Source organism: Microchirus variegatus (assembly GCF_963457635.1).
Source record: "Microchirus variegatus genome assembly, chromosome: 6".
NCBI lineage: Eukaryota > Metazoa > Chordata > Actinopteri > Pleuronectiformes > Soleidae > Microchirus > Microchirus variegatus.
The window spans coordinates 29013136-29030536 of record NC_139807.1 but is presented as its reverse complement, the minus strand read 5'-3'; the positions used below and the strand labels follow the sequence as shown (position 1 = coordinate 29030536).

General features: G+C 41.3%; 1 protein-coding gene and 1 long non-coding RNA gene across 2 annotated transcripts in view; one reads left to right on the top strand and one right to left on the bottom strand.

The window, feature by feature from the left end:
• Positions 1 to 1171: 1171 nt before the first annotated feature.
• On the bottom strand, positions 1172 to 3045 carry LOC310928541. Its single transcript, XR_014592861.1, has 4 exons — positions 2942 to 3045; positions 1966 to 2105; positions 1610 to 1693; positions 1172 to 1295 (listed from the first exon to the last, which is right to left on the bottom strand). It is a non-coding gene; the product is annotated as an uncharacterized lncRNA (long non-coding RNA).
• Positions 3046 to 4579: 1534 nt separating this feature from the next.
• The window catches only part of LOC310928534 (protein TANC1-like), a gene marked incomplete at both ends in the record, with an annotated part of 63200 nt that continues 50378 nt past the window's right edge, over positions 4580 to 17401 (top strand). The window contains 5 exons of the mRNA XM_083891101.1: positions 4580 to 4655; positions 8358 to 8564; positions 11529 to 11621; positions 14839 to 14969; positions 16310 to 16616. Of these exons, the coding sequence (XP_083747227.1) occupies positions 4580 to 4655; positions 8358 to 8564; positions 11529 to 11621; positions 14839 to 14969; positions 16310 to 16616 (814 nt within the window). The remainder of the gene's footprint in view (positions 4656 to 8357; positions 8565 to 11528; positions 11622 to 14838; positions 14970 to 16309; positions 16617 to 17401) is intronic.

Sequence of the window (17401 nt, the reverse complement as noted above, 5' to 3'; positions counted from 1 at the left end):
TCTTAGTTTAATTCATACACATGGCCGAAAGTGGGAGAAGCAAACGCTTATCTAGTCCCGCCCCCATTAGCCACAGAATACATTATTTTCATCATACTGATTTTTCATATGACAGTTTGACGTAACATGTTCAGCAGCAAGCAATCAGAGCTGGAGTCTAGCTCTAGACAGTCAACAGACTATGTATACATGTCCATAGTAGTCTGTTATTATAAACCACAAAACTGTCCTAAGGACACAATTGGGATCAGTACATGAACGAGGGAACTTTTGGCGTTGTGAGGTTTCTACACAAGTCAGTACTTCACTGTAGGATAACGACCGTGCACTACTTCAAATAAGGTTTTCAATTTGCTTCTGCAATCTTGTCGCGACAATCCGTTTGTCATTCTGTGGCCGTGTCATATGTCGAGGGCTTTCAGCCAAAAATGCCATTAACTGTATCTTATCAATATTCATTTTTAATGTTTACAGCAGAACATTTTTTTAAACCTTGAACACTATCGCTCAAATTCAAAACACCATCACTAACGCCAGGTGATTTTTAACTGAGATAATAAAAACACATAATTACTTTTCATCAAAATATATCAAAACATGACACATTTGAGTAGTGTTTTTATTTTAAACCGTCATGCCTGACAAAATGAAAGAAAAGCATCATGAGGGGGCCATATAAAAATGCTCCAAAGGTAGTGGATAATTAGGAATTTGGGACCTAGAAACTTCTTTTAAAAATATGAAGATGAAAACCTGGTTTTCATGAATCTATATGGCTCAGGTGAAAACCACCCAACAATGGTGTTCTAGGAACAAGTGGGAGTCTTGTGTGAAACCAATGGAGGAAAAAAATGTACAATTTTGTGGGACTGCAGAGCCTCGAGTGACCTCGGGTTTGAACAATGCTCGTGAGTGATTGAAAAAGTACTTCATGTTCCTTGCCTGATCCAGCTACTTCTAAGCACATTCAGACACAAGAAGCGTGACAGGAGAATTATTTGACAGTCAGCCGATGACTGCTTCAATGTGCGGTAACCTTTTGAGTAAGATTGTACAACTTACAGCCACATTTGGAACTATGTACTAGTCTTAAACTAATCTTCACACTTCCCAATTCAAAAATTTAAAACTAAACGCAAAAAATGCTTCATAGATCCAGAAAGATGATTATATTTTATTTACAAACAAAATGGTATCAGTTTGACATTAGAGGCACAGCATATAGAGTCATAATCAGAAACTTTGTCCCCCTTTTCCAGGCTCCATCAGGTGTCGAGTATTTTTCCCCTCGCTTCCTACAAGAAAATTAGAAGCATTAAGATGCAACAAAGCACCGAGTACATACTTTAATGCTTGAGGGTGAAGTTAAAATAATATAATCCACACACAAAAAAACATTTCAACTGTCAAAAAGCTGCTCTAATCACATGCGACAAGACTACATGTATTCCTCAATTCAATCCGTGCTGCTATAGAACGTAGCAGTCAGAAAGAGCGAGGAAGTTTCAGTATAGCATCTCTATGCAAACACAGAGGCAAGTGAAGTTAACCTCAGGTCTATCAGTGGATGCAAAATCTCGACCACAACTATAACATTACTTCTGCTCACCTGTGGATGCATTTCTACTTCCAAGACTGTCAACAGTGTGGGTTACAGCCGTAGCAAACAGCTCTGGTTTCACCTCAGTGTCGACTGCAAAGCAGAGAAAACATGTCATTAATACTCTTCACAGATAGGTCTATTGGGCTGCAAGTTTATTAGACTGTTTATTATTCATTTATCCTCCCCTATTCAATCCGAGACGTCATGGAAGAAAGACGAGCAGAAAGCGCGGGGACATTTGTTATTGCATCTGAAATTTTAAAACCCAGAATACACTCACAGCAGAGTGGCCAGGCTGTCAAAGATGCATCTTGTAATCAACAACAACAAATAAAAACATAACCACACATCATTTTACATACTTTATCAAACAGAAGTGATGAAGAGGGTAGATTCCCTCCCTCCTTGGTGTTGAATGACATTCTGCCAAAATTCAGACACCAGCATCGTCATCCATCTCCTCCAGGTTTCTTCATGTGCCCAAAGGCTGGAGTGTGATGCGCTGGAAAATCAAAGAGCAGGTTTCAGAATGAGTTACTTTCCGTTTATCCATGTTCAGACAACACTTTAAATTTAGATCACCATCATCAAGTTGTCATAGCCTTGATATACTAATCAATAAAATATTGAAGTCTTTTTAAACATCTCCATCCGACATCTAGACTTGTAATTATAATTCCCTGTCATACAAAACTCGAGTTAAACAGATAAATCAAGGAGTTAATTATTGTTTATCACTTTTAATAAGGAAATGATAATCAAAAAGATCATAATCAAATGTACGGTGGCCGAGTTGCATTTTGCTTCAGGGTGCATGCTAGTTCACATCACAGAGCCATAGATAATGGACCAGTAACATTTGTGCTTTTCCTGTTTAAAAAAAAACAGGCGAAAATGGCCTTTTCGCTGTGCTTTTACTATACTGGCGGTGTTCTTAAAATGTATAATACACTTTAAACGGTGTATAAAAGTACAACAGCGTTTTGCCCGGACCAACATGGCGGCGGCGGCGAGGTCGACGCACATCGTTGTCGTGAAGCAGCCCGCCCGGCGTCTACGCGTGCTAGCCATCAGTGTAAGCTAATGTTAACTCGACAGAACACGTTTCTAATACCGAACAACGTATACAACTTGTATATAACGTGGTTTCCATAATACTAACGTGAATGAATGAACGTTGCGGATATGGCATGTCCGAGTTAGTTAAACAAAATGGCCCTCGCAAATCTACACGTGTCCAAGACCGACGCTTTAAAGCTCGAACTCAACAACCGCTGCGTTAACGGTACTTTTGTTTTCATCTACGGTTAAGGCGTGGTGGTGGTATTATATACTTACAAGGGAACATGTCGAGCGATATAAATGAACTTCTGACATCGTTCAGCATGGTAGTTCACAGCAGTAGTCGGCTTCTTCTCTCCTCCTCTGTCAGAGTGCAGTCGGTGAAAGAGACCGTGTGGAAGCGAGCGACCAGAATAAATAGGTTCCGTGTGTGGCTCTCGCTCGCCCCCCTGAGGACAAAAAGGAAACTGTAGCGGTCATTGTCGCCCCCCAGTGATAGATATGATAGATGGCGATGGAGGCAAATTCACATTGTCCAACAGCTCTTGACATTGTTTCTAACACACAAATATCCTTCATTTAACATTAAATAACCAAATGAAAATGAAATGAAGCAGATATCTGAAATTAAAGGTAATACTTTTAAGATCATGATATTTAATTTACAGTTTATTGTCACCCTCACCCTTTGAGAAGCACAAACATCTCAAAAGAAAACCTTTCACGAGTCCAGAGAAAGAACATGTGTGCAGCTTTGTATCACCTTATATCTGCTTTATTATTATTATTATTAGGATATAACCTTAAAGGTGCCATATGTAAGAATGTGGCCAAAAACAGTTACTACATTCAAATTCAAAATACCGAGGTCTTTTAGGTTTCGTTTTCTGACGTAACTGGCAACCCGTGGTTGCTCTGCAGCTGAGACTCTACTGACTGCAATGATTGGTAGACGGCGGTAGGTGGAGCCACATGCCAAAACATGATTTGCAGTCTGCAAAAAACATTTTTTAACGCAAATATTTTGTCTGTACTGTTGTTGTTGGTGAGTTCAGTTTGTTATATGAACATTATTCCTAAGACTTTGTGACATATTAGGAGGATTTTATGGCCAGTTGCTTTAGATTTATCACATAATGCACCTTTAAAATATCCAGAGATTATTTATAAGCTATATGGAACAGCTTTACATCAATGTTGATTTGATTTATATCATGGTGTATATGAGCCAAATTATGAAAAAATGATATATTGTATTCCCACATATCATCCAGCACTAGATTTACCTTTAAAAGAGTAGTTGGTTTTTCACTGCTGCAGGTACTGTGGTGTTTGCACCAATAATGGCAACCCATGGGAATAACGGGTGTCTAAATATAGTTTCATAAAATGTACATTATTGGTGCCAGCACTAGAGTCCTTGCATGCTATGTAAGGTTTTAACTTGTTTCATTGTCTTTTAAAAAAAGATATATTATTATGGCTAATACCAGAGAGACTTACATCCAATTAAAAAACAGACTAAGACACGTGTGCATGAGGCTCATCACCGTGTGTCATCATCCTTCACTCACTCACTCACTCACTCACTCTGAGACTCCACCGAGGAGGCGACGCATCTCACTGCTGTGGATTTATGTGAAGACATGTACAACGACATGAGAACAGGTAATCTCAGCTCAGTGTTAATGAACATGTCCTCCTTTTTTCACTTGTCAACGCCCTGGAGTGCACCGGCTATTGTGCACATCTCTGAAAACAGAAAACACCAATTAGGCAGAAAAAGAGTTTCTGAGACGGACGATTTAAAAACTAATAGTTGAGTTAATCATCATCGTGTGTGTGTGTGTGTGTGTGTTGACTAACATGTCTTTGCTCAGTCTTCCACAGACAGCAGCGACAGCAGCAGCAGTGATGTTCAGAGCTGTGTTTGGGAACAAGAGAGAGGGAGGAGGGAAACGTGGAGAAAAGAAGAGCAAGAAACATCCAGGTAAGTCTGATGCACTTTCTTTATTTCTTTCTTTGCACCGACTTGCATTTGATCCCTGATTTAAATCAGCGTAGAGTTTGTGTCGCGCGTATGTTACGGACATATTCAGGTTCTCTTCTCCTGGGTGATAAAAGTAGATCCATTCCAATTAGCCTAATTCATCAGTGTGTTCTGTCCTTCTTTCCGTGTCCCGCTGCTTGTATTCAAAGTGTGTCAGGCAGAGGTGGCTACAGCAAACATCCTGACCTACTAATGAAATAACATTTAAAAAAAGAGTTTGTGAATGGCTTAATGACTGCGACTGCTTCATATAAGTGCGTTTCATCTGCTGTCACTCGTTTCCACCCTAAAATGAAGTTTGTATCCGGCACAGGACGAGCTCCACAGCAGCACACGGAGCAGATGAACATGAAGTGGAGCTCAGTATTAGAGCGACCATGTTGCTCATTAATATTTCATCATGGTAAGAACCTAGAGGAAGATGGAGAACTGTGTCAGTCTCATTAAAAATGACATAGTGTGTTGTTGCCGTGCATCATTTACAGAGCAATATCGCTTCTTCTAATCTGAGCATTAAAGGCTTTCAGGCGATGACCCTCAAACACGTTTTTAAATTATGCAACGGCACATTAAGTGAATTTGTTATATTATCTTCTGCAGCTGTCAGAAAAAAAAAATAATTCTGCCACAGAGGAAATGAGTGCAGTAACTGACTTTGTCTGTAAGTTCTCTGGACTCCAGTACGGTGGCCCTGAGGCGCAAAACACAACCGCAAATCACAAAACACAAACGCAAATCAAAAACCACAAAAACATTAACTCAAAACGGAAACACAAATCACACAACACAAACACAAAAGCAGAAAACACGAAAACATTAACTCACAACACAAACACAAAAGCAGAAAACACGAATACATTAACTCACAACGCAAACACAAATGCAAAAAACACAAAAACATTAACTCACAACGCAAACACAAAAGCAGAAAACACGAAAACATTAACTCACAACACAAACACAAAAGCAGAAAACACGAAAACATTAACTCACAACGCAAACACAAAAGCAGAAAACACGAAAAAACATTAACTCACAACACAAACACAAAAGCAGAAAACACGAAAACATTAACTCAACGCAAACACAAATGCAGAAAACACAAAAACATTAACTCACAACGCAAACACAAATCACACAACGCAAACACAAAAGCAGAAAACACAAAAATATTAACTCACAACGTTGTTTCCCGCGATCGACCATTGTCGTCGCTCATTGCACAGTCCGTGTTTTTAACATCCATAGGTTTTGGGTTTGCGTTGTGAGTTATTGTTTTTGTGTTTTCTGCGTTTGTGTTGTGTGATTTGCGTTTCCGTTTTGAGTTAATGTTTTTGTGTTTTTGATTAGCTGTTTTTGTGTTTTTGATTTGATTTGTGTTTGTGTTTTGCGTTTGTGCACCTCAGGGCCACCGTACTCCAGGCTTTGGTTGTTCGTGTTTATCATGTTTATTTGCAGACTCTGGATCAGGCGTAGTGTCTGTTATATTACAGGCCAGCAGGAACATGTTGAAATATTAAATTGAAGCTTTATTATTACAAGTGTACCCTCATTTTTTTTGAAAGTGATCCAATTCCCCTAATTAGATGTTCTGGCTTCTGCCAACTTTTCCATTATCTCGTTCAGTGACATGCCTCCGAGACAGGACTCGCTCTCTGTGTCGCAGCCATATGTCAGACACACTTTCACGCCCACGTCGCTGTCACGTCTTCAGTCTGCCCTGACATTTATTTTTCTCACTATATGTTTTAATGCTTTTTAAAAAAATATTTTTCCATAATCATTTACAAGGAAGGAAAACTTTACATTAGGGTACTTCCTCGTGTGGCTGGCTTGTGAGTGTCCACTACTGGTGTGTTAAAATAATAGATTAAATTTGGTGGTGCAGGTGCATGTGGCTACGACTGTTGCCACATGCAATAAATGTAAATTAAAGACAGACATTTACAGTTATTAAAGTTTTTAATGTAAATGTTCTTACTGAAGTGACCAGTGGCTTCATAGACCTTAGAAAAATATATAAAATATAAATGAACAACCTTATTACCTAGTAACCTAGTCAAATCTTAAAAATCAATTCTACAGAGCAGTCAGGACTGGGCTGATGTGACAATAAAAGCCCAGCTGCTGCATTCTTAGAATTTGAATTAGTCATTTTTGCACACACACCAATGTGTTCTCTGCTTCTTATCCGTCCTTATTACACACACCCAAGTGAGTGGGCAGCACTTATCTGCACCCACGACCTTTCCTCTGTGCCACGAGCTGCCCTCACAAAACTAGCAGAGGATGGTTTCGATCCATCGACCTCTGGGTTATGGGCCCAGCACGCTTCCGCTGCGCCACTCTGCTCATGCCAGAAGAGGCTCATTTTCTCTCAACAGCAGTGATTAATGTTAACGTAACATCATAAATAAAACAAAAACAAGGATATTGACACACAGTGTCCACTACAGCACCATCACAGGGCGGTGATTAGTCCATATCGTACATTTATTATTGTACCATTCTACCTCGTTCATCAGACTATATGATATTTTCTCAAAGGTCAAAGGTCAAAGGTCACCAGATTACCCACTTCTAAAACCACTGTTCTGCCTTTTAATATTACTACTACTACTACTACTAATAAAAATAATAATGATAATCATCATCTTAAACGACATCTGGTATGATAATGTGTTGTTTACCTTACAGGCTAACTTAAAAACAATTAAAGGAATACTTCTCCGATTTGAATGTGGCTTTGTATTGCTAGAATAGCAGTAGTATTTTTTAGAAAATGTGCTTCCCTCTCTAAGTTTTTCCCTGACTTGTAAAAAAATCTGTTTTCCCTTATCCAAATGTGCCCTAATGTGAGTCACATGACGCGTTTTGCATCACAGTAGGGCAAATTTTGAAAATGGAAAACAGATTTTTTTACAACTCAGTGAAAAACTGAGGGAGGGAAGCACATTTTCTAAAAAATACGACTGCTATTCTAGCAATACAAAGTATCCCTTTAAGTCATTAGAATAAGTTGAATTTGCACATTTAAGCCATCCTTATCCTTATTTCACCCCAGTAGTGAACACACACAGCCCTCATCTGCGGTCAGGGCCTCGCTCTGGGGCAGCCCTTGAACCATTGCAGGATTTGAACCAGCAATCCTACACTTACAAGCCCAAGGTGTTCAAATCTACTACTATGTAACTTTTGGAGCATGACCAGAACGGATTATGGATCAAGATCGGGTACTGACAGGCCTGAATCTGCACGTGAATGTCCAATTTTCTTGCTGTGAGGCAACAGTCGTATCCACATACACCTGCACCACCACATTTAATCCATTCTTTTTACACAATTTTACCAATTCCCATTACTCTGTGCCATGGGCTGCCCCCGACAAAAAGGTCTCTTAGCAGAGGATGGTTTCGATCCATCGACCTCTGGGTTATGGGCCCAGCACGCTTCCGCTGCGCCACTCTGCTCATGGTGGAAAGTGTTTATCTGTGACCAGAGAAGATGGTTTCAGTGTGAATGGGTGTTCAGGAATCTAACCATGTTCATTTGCAGCTCTATAGCGCCTCCTGGGGACAGTTTAAAGACTTAACAAGGCTTCGTAAAAATACTAACACCTGCTGTTTCTGCACACGCCTGCAGGTGGTGAGCTGTACACTCACAGCACCCTGCAGAGAGGCCGTAACAGACACGCTCAGACACTCCTGCAGGAGCCTGACGGCCGCTTCACTGTGAGCCCGGTTAAAGTGAGGAGACTGACCAGGGGCGTGTCCATTTCTCTACCGTCCTCGCCTCTTCTTCCTCGCCAGGCTGACGTAGCCGCCTCCCACTCGTGCGTCAAGTTCCCAGGTGGGTTGAAATTCTGAAAAACAAAGCAAAGCGTGGCTTCATGACGGAGAACAGAGAGCGATGAGGAGACGTGCGCAGGGGGAATAGGATGCAAAAAATAGCTGCTTTCATGTGTTTTGCCTTGATTAGCAGAGAGCATCTAAGCGCTCAGCTGTTCCACACATGTGACACACGAGTCCTCAGGGCCTGACGACATGTGACACATCGTCAGAGTAAATGATTGAATATGAGAACTGCAATTAGGATTCATTCAGTTTTGAGCTATTATATTAGAATAAAACCCATATAGGACACGCCTTCTGATTCAGTGGTTTGTCTATGCTTTCATTAGTCTCTACAACATACTGTAGATCAGTGGGTTCTCAAAGTGCGGCCCGGGGGCCAATGGCGGCCCGCAGAAACATTTCTGGCGGCCCTCAATGAATTACAGTTGATAGTTTTAATCCAGGAGCTACTAAGCTTGTTAAATGTTTATTGGACATTACTGGATACAGACCAATAAGTGTAAACAAAAATACTGGGTATTTACCTGGTTTCTATATGGTGAATTTTAGTGTATTATGGGTTATAAGCTGGTAATAAGTAGGTAGCTAGTAAATATAACAGAAATGTGTATTAACCTGTAATTAGAAGGTAAGAACAATGGCCAAAATACTGGGTAATTACCCAGTAAATTATAAAGTGTTATTATATTAATGCTTAAAATACATTATATTAACGCTTATATTAGTTAATGCTAAAGTGTAGAACTGAAATCTGGTCATTAAAATTATTACAAATGGGATTTCTTTCTGTTTTTTTTCCTTTGGCGGCCCTCAGTCCAATGTTGGGTTCCTAAATTGGCCCTCAGGTATCAGAACTTTGAGAACCCCTTCTGTAGATCAATACTGAAAACATCAAATCTATATGAAATAACACATAGGCAGACACCTGGAATGGTTTCATTAGACCACAGGTGTCAAACTGCCGGCCCGCGGGCCATATGCGGGCCCCCCTATCGATTACAGGCGGCCCCCCACTTAATATTATATTATAATGAAAACATGGCCCACAACCTCACTGTCTTTTAAACACATACTACCATTTTGGCTATTTGCGAATCTATGTACAAGTCTATCTACTTTTTCTACAAATCCATGTAGGAGCAATGTTAGCATTGTTGTCGGAAAAAAAGGTTTTGCGGATTCAAAAACGGCATGAACACGGCGACCCTTGGCGAAATTCTACCATTCGCCATGATACAGGTATCGCTTCACATGATACAGGTAACTTCGGCATAGATTGAATTGGGAAATTCGGCGGGAAGACCTCAACTCAACAGGAAGTCGGCCTTTTTGAATTTTGGCAATTTGCAACCTTCGTAAATGAGCTCGACACATCGAAAAGTTGACGAAAGTTCTTTTTTTTTCCCCCACATTTTGTTCTCTAGGCCGGCCCCCTATTGACCATACTATACTATACTGCTGTTCATCGGCCCCCAAGTCTAATTTGACTCTGACACCCCTACATTAGACAGATGGTTTATGTATGGCATTATTATTATGTAATATATAAGTATTTGACCCCCTATCAAAACTTTACTTAGTCCTTGGTGGAGAAACTCTTGTTGGAAAGTACAGAGGTCAGTTTCTTGTAGTTCATCACATACGTATTGTGTACAAACACATACTTACAATACTTATTTCACTCAATGAATTGCAAAATAATTTAAATCTTTTGTTTTATGTGATTTTCTTTTTGATATTCTGTCTCTCCCTGTTAAAATAAACCTACCATTAAAATACACAGACTGTTCATTTCTTTGTTAGTGGATGATCTTACAAAATCAGCGAGGGATCAAATCATTATTTCCTCCACTGTATGAAGGTCTGAGCACTGAGACGTTGCACCAATTGTTGATCAATGCGAGTTCTATTTTCAGAAATGCAGCTGTTTCTGAACATGGAAGTGCAAGGATTCATTTTGGTTTTGTCTGCTACGTAAAGCCACGCATTTCTTATTTGATTCTTGGACCAAACTATTGTCCCATTGCATTTCCTTTTATTATTGAATCTGTGCACATGAATCATTTACACGAGCAAATTAAGCAGCACAAAGTAAAACACATTTAAAGAGCGTGGTGAGTGAAACAGCCCCAAATCTCTTTAAACTACAGTGAAAAAAAAGTCATATTTTTCTGCACTGTACTTACAGCTTTATGAATATTTAATTATCCCAGTGCACAGTATCATCTCATAATTAAGTTGAAACCAGTGAAACTTTCATAACAGAATAAATCATGTACACTTTTGTTATTGTAGAATGAACAGAAAACATACTGCCATGTTGTAACAACCTCAAAAGAAGCACTAGGGGGCAGTGTCCTGCAGCAAGTACGGCCATTCTGAAAAAAAGGTGCTGCTGGTAACTGCTGTTGACTGTGTGTGCAGAAAACAACAGTCGGTATAAATGTACAGCGTCATCGTGGCTTTAGCCTCACAGTGTGTGTGTGTGTGTGTGTGTGTGTGTGTGTGTGTGTGTGTGTGTGTGTGTGTGTGTGTGTGTGTGTGTGATTCAAATGCAGCAGTGTTGCTGCCTGTCAATGATCTTCACTCCTGAACAATCTGCGCCTCCAAGAACCAACATGCATAAATTGAGACACACCCACACACCCACACACACACACACACACATCAGTGGACGTGCACTGTCCCTTGTCATCTATTACACACACACACACACATTTGCAGTGTTGATATATTATAGATAAACGCCCACGCTCCGGTGAACATTGCACTGTTTCCATACGTCTCTCACACTCTGCACACACTGCTTTATGCTCCTGGGACACAATTCAAATTCTGCACCACAGATCTCATCTGGGTAGGATTAATAGCTCTCTCTCTCTTACATCCCTCCCTCCCTGTCTCCTCCCTCCCTCCCTCCCTCCCTCTCTCCTCGCTGCCTCTTCGCTGTGGCCAAAAGGACGTGTGGAGAAGCTGGAGTATGTGGAGGACTCTTCTAGTGCGAGAGAACCTCTCGTCTTTGCCTCGTGCCGTGGCAAGACAGACCGCAGAGGTGAGAGCAGGTGTGTGTGTGTGTTTAATAGCATCATTGCCTGTTTATCCAGGTATTGATGAGTGGAGCTGAACGAGAATGAATGAATGAATGAATGAATGAATGAATGAATGAGGCAGAGGTGAGACGCGAGTGAAGGATGAGACAAAGTGCATGTTTTGAGTGCGTCTTCAACGACACGGTGAAGTTAAGTTGCTGTGTAACGACTGTGTTGATGTTTTAGAGAGAGTGTGCGTTTGTTTTATGACAGTTTCTCCCCGACTCTCTCTCCTCCGACTTGTCTGCATGTTCCGTCCTCTTCCAGTTCTGGTCCAGATTAAAGCGAACGATCAGCCTCCTCTGTGTGTGTGTGTGTGTGTGTGTGTGTGTGTGTGTGTGTGTGTGTGTTTGAACAGAAGGGCTATGTGTGTTTGGCTAAACGCATTTTTATGAAGCATCTTCCATCCGCTGTTGCCAGGCACCTCTCAGCTTCCCGTTTCCAATGGCAACTGCTAAGGTGGTTTGATGAAAAGTAGCAGACATTCAGTGTGTGTGTGTGTGTGTGTGTGTGTGTCCTCATGTTACTCCAGATTGAAGTTCAAAGTTTCCCCTCTTCTGAAATACACTTTCACCCAAGTTTTTCTGCAGGTTTTCAAGTGAAAAGAGTATTAGTGACAAAGGGTGAATTCCAATTCCTTGCTTAACCCTCAATCTCAAAAATGTGCGCTCCCTCTGGTGCAAGTGCTGTCCTGATTCTCTGAAAAAATTAAGTTGAGGGGCGAGTTTAAGGGCTGTATCGCCCTCAATATTGAGATTTTCCGAGACCACCCTTGAGAGCAAGGGCTACCCAGAATGCATTGCGTGTTTTCACATAACAAAGATGGCGCCGAAAGCAGCGAAACGAGTACGCTACAAATTAAGTATTTTCTTTGTTAATAGAGATATAAAAATGATGAAAACCATTGTGTTATCTTAGTTTAAGCCCATATTATGGATTACTGACGTATTTTACGATCTTTTGTCAATAGCCGTGGTGTGTGGTAACTGTCAGCTGAATATGTCCGTGGTTGTGGTATTTGTATGAGTATCATCTTATAACTAACTGACAACCTAATAACTTGACTGACAAACAGATCGTAATAAATAATCGTGACGTAAATGTGTTCTTCTTCTTCTTCTTTTTTGGAGTTGACAGACTGGACGCAGCTTTCGCGTTATTCTGCCCCCTACAGTCTGAAGACGTATCTGCATTTAAGGGGTGTCCCCTTTCTAAGTGACAAAATAACCCTCAACACTTGAGGGTTAAGATAGGAATTGGAATTGGCCCAAAGACTTTAACTGTGGCAAGTTGAAGAAAAGTGACCAGGCTTTTCCTCTTATTATTGACCTTGATCACAGTGTTAATGCAGCACCTGTGAAAAGGAGATAATGAGACATAAGTCATAATATTGGGAAGAATCAGCGAGAGAAAAGGAATGTGATGTGTTTTTTTTTTGGTGAGGAGGAGTGAGCTGTGTTCTTGTAATCTGCGATGTCCTGTCAGTCTGTTTGCATGCCTACTCAATATGCATGTTAGTCAGCTGATAACAGGACAGAGACGAGGTGTGGGAACGGAGCACTGTTCGCTGTGCAGCTCGGGCCAAGCACAGCTGATCTGTGGAAAGGCTCGCTCTGCAGCGGTGGGTGTGCAGAGCGGACGAGCTCGGGGTTAGAGGTCAAAGCGTCAGGGAGTCCAATGTTAAACAGTGATGGAGGAGAAGCAGCACAGGATCCGTGTGTCAGGCAGTTTTTTCAGCCGAAGCAGAGCCGCGGCACTCCCTTCTTTTTCTGCTCCGGAGTCGACGCCGAGCTCATTGAAATTCACAGGCCGTCTCTTAAGCGAGAGCACCTGGCAGGCGTGAGTGCAGGCAAACTCTCAACCTCACACAACCCCACGCTGCTGCCTCAAACAGGCACTGGAAAGCCACAGAGTGTGTGAGTGTGTGTGTTCCAGGTATTACTTGTGTTGTGGGGACCTAAAGCTGTTCACACAGTCACGTTATGGGGACAACAAGCAGGTCCCCACAATGTGAATGATTAAGGTGAGGACACGTGGTATGGTTAGGTTGGACTAAGTCTAAAGGGAATGAATGTAAGTCAGTGTAATGGCCTTTGAAGTCATGGAAACCACACTGTGTGTGTGTTCTTGTACTGAGGACCAGTACTGAGGACCAGTGAGGGTTTTTAACCAACAAAGTGAGGTCATTTTTACGAAGTGGGGACATTTTGGCCGGTCCTCACTTTGTTTTCATTGAAATCACTTCCTTAGGTTATAAACATGCTCGAGTCTGTTTTTAACAGAGGTCCTCAATTTGGTACAAAAAACCTGTTTTCCAGCCCTGGTCTTTCACACACTTTTTGCTCTGGGGCTCCACCTGCAGACATTTTATGGTACTGCACCCAGTAGATATTTATAGATGTCATTCATGAAGTAGATATTTGTAATTGTGTTGATTTATAAAGTGGAAATGCTGGTCCTCACTTTGTCAGCACTTTTACCTGTCCTCAGTATGCAGCAAGTACAAGAATGTGTGTGTGTGTGTGTCTTGTACTTGCAGCATACTGAGGACCAGTGAGGGTTTTTAACCAACAAAGTGAGGTCATTTTTACGAAATGGGGCCATTTTGGCCGGTCCTCATTTTATTTTCATTGAAATCACTTCCTTAGATTGTAAACGTGCTAGACTCTGTTTTTAACAGAGGTCCTCAATTTGGTACAAAAACCTGTTTTCCAGCACTTTTTGCTCTGGGGCTCCACCTGCATACATTTTATGGTACTGCACCCAGTAGTTCTTTATAGATTAAAGAACTGTATAGATACATTCATGAAGTAGATATTTGTAATTGTGTTGTGGAAATGCTGGTCCTCACTTTGTCAGTACGTTTATCTGGTCCTCAGTATGCAGCAAGTACAAGAATGTATGTGTGTGTGTGTGTGTGTAATAATCATGGGGGCAGCAGCTGGGGCCGTGCTGACCTGTGGATGCATCAATTTTTCTCAGTCCACCAGTGATGCTGATGAGTGGGAAAGATTGTGAGCTAAAGTTAAATGGTACTTTCATCTGGCCCTGACATGTTTCTGTTTACCTGTTAACCCGTGTGCCCTGGATGTGTGTGTGTGTGTGTGTGTGTGTGTGTGTGTGTGTGTGTGTGTGTGTGTGTGTGTGTGTGTGTGTGTGTGTGTGTGTGTGTCCGAGCAGACCTCCACGTGGAGCCCCAGCTGGGCTCCTCCCTTTCTACCCAGGAACTGATGACCAGACTATGCTTCTTATTGGGAGAAGCAACGCCTGGCTCTGCTAGCTCTCCAATGGAGGACAGGAGGGAAAAGAAGGTAAGGCAGCGCATTGATTTAATGGGGCCCTTTGCTGTCACGTCAAATAAAAAGTCGATACGTGGTTTTATGAATTGACCTTCTGTTTTTAGCTGCCGTTACCTGAGGGATCTTTAAATCTTAAACATGCAAATATTACTCACTTAAGATTCTAGAAAACACCACAGTAAATAATGCATGCGATTGACCACTCAGACCCGCCTTGGCAAGATGGATCGATTCTTTTGCTATTTTATAACGTCATTAATTTTTATTGCCGTGGGCTCCGTTGCTCGACTCATAGCAGTGTTAGCAGAAGCTTTCTGTTTGAGAGTTACCGTATGTGCCCATGTCTCTCCATCTCTATCCCTTTGCGTTTTTCTCAGCCTTGGCCCATTTTATCAGCCTCATTCCACCACCTGAGCTCCAGATTCACAGAGATAGTGAGGTTCAGATGAGGAATGTGGGTTGTCCCCGGCTATGATAGATGAGTCTCGGTGGTATAAAGGGAATAACAGTGAGCCACTTCAGCTTCGCTGCCTTGTCTCCATTACAGTTTCTGCGCTGCAAAAATGTTGCATCGGTAATGAAGAGAGCTGAATAGTACGTGATCAAACTGCAAGGATGAGGGATGGGTTTTTTTTCTCCCCTCATCCATGTCCACCAAGTTCTTATCGTCTAATAAGACGTTCATTGAAGAGATCGTACACATACATTATTAAGTAAAACTACCTCCAGCAATTTGAAATATGGTCAATCTTAGAAATAATAAAAGTGCTAAGTAGAACCATATAAGGTTCTTCGGCTTGTCCTCATAGGAGAGCCCTTTTGGGCTTCAGGTAGAACCTTTTTATAAAGGTTCCACCTGGAACCCTTTTGGAATTCTTAAAATGCAACCTGGCACCTGAAAAAAAAAAGAAAAAAAAAAAAAAAAGAGACATTTCATTTCATCTTTGTGAAATCCAGCGCGTGTGGCGGAGCAGAATGTGTGCACAGTTACTCGCACAGTAAATTGTAAATGTCTACTTTTGACGTGATTTAGTTTTCGGCACAACCAGCCGTCATTATGCAGGATTGGGAAAATGACAGCCAGGATGGAAATAACTGGAATTATCATTTCATTTACCATCTGTGTGCACAGTCGAACCGCCACAATCACGTGGAACAATGCACATAAAGGCAAACACTGTCACGCACAGTCTGGTATTACTTCAGAGAAAGGGAACTGACACTGTCATTTTACTGTGTTTACTGTGAACATAATAACTTCGCCGAGGTGTGTTTCTCCTCTTTTTCTTGAGCACATTCCCTCCTTTTATACATCTTCCTGTCACGTTTTCCTGTCTCTCTCTTGTTTCCAGTGTGACAGCTCTGCACAGGGAGGGAGTCCCAGCTCCACTCTGACCTGCAGCACCACCTCCCCGTGTTCAGAGAGTCCCTCCTCCACTCTCAGCACCAGTGCTGGAGGCCAGACTCTGCCCCAGCCTTTACCTTTACCTTCACCACACTACAGCTCCAGCACCAGCCCCACTGGGACCCTCTCCAGTCCTGTATCCAGCCCAGCCCCTGGTCCTGCTCTTGCCCCTGCGGCTACCACCTGCAGCAGCCATGGGCCTCCTCCTCAAAGCCCCACCTCCACCCTGGAGAGCAAGGACAGTGGAATCATAGGTGAGAGATGCTGCTGTTTTATCTCCTGGCTTTGGCTAAGATTTTTGGAAATTATTTTTCTGAATGAGACCTTTACAAGGCAGCTGTTTTGACAGGACAAAGCAGGAATATCATGGGTGTAAATAAATTAATCATGGCTGAGTTCCACTGAGCTTCCTCAGTTTTGAGGCGCATACTGAATTTCAAGGATTTCATGTCTGTAAAATGTGCAGGATGCTTCAAATTCTATGAAGGACTGAGTATTTCATACAGAGAATTTACAAAAATGCATGTTGTGTATCCGCAGACCACAAATCTTTGCATACATGCGTTTTTGTAAAGATGTGTATTGGGTTATAATTGCAATACATAATAATGTAATAATGTAAACAAAAAAAAATATTTTACTATTTTCTTTAACTTTTTTTTAATCTGTTGTTTCTTTTAGTTTGTACTTTGGAGCAATGTGATTTTTTTAAATGTGATACCTAGATAAACACACCTAATCAATGTAAAAACAATAAATCAGTGTCATGTTTTAAGTGCATGATATTGTTTGTTTTTTAAATTAAATTAAATTTTTATATTTACCATAAATTCTCACAGTATATAATTTTCTAATTAAACCCAGAAATGAATGTATGCAACAGTAAAACATGGAAGGGAATCGGTCTTGTAACTGGAAGGTTAACGGTTCAAATTCCCATCAGGCCAAGGCCTAGGGTAACCCCTTAGCAAAATACCCATTTCCTATTGTTCATCGTTAATAGGACACTCTAAATTGACCCCCAGTCACAAGGGGAAGC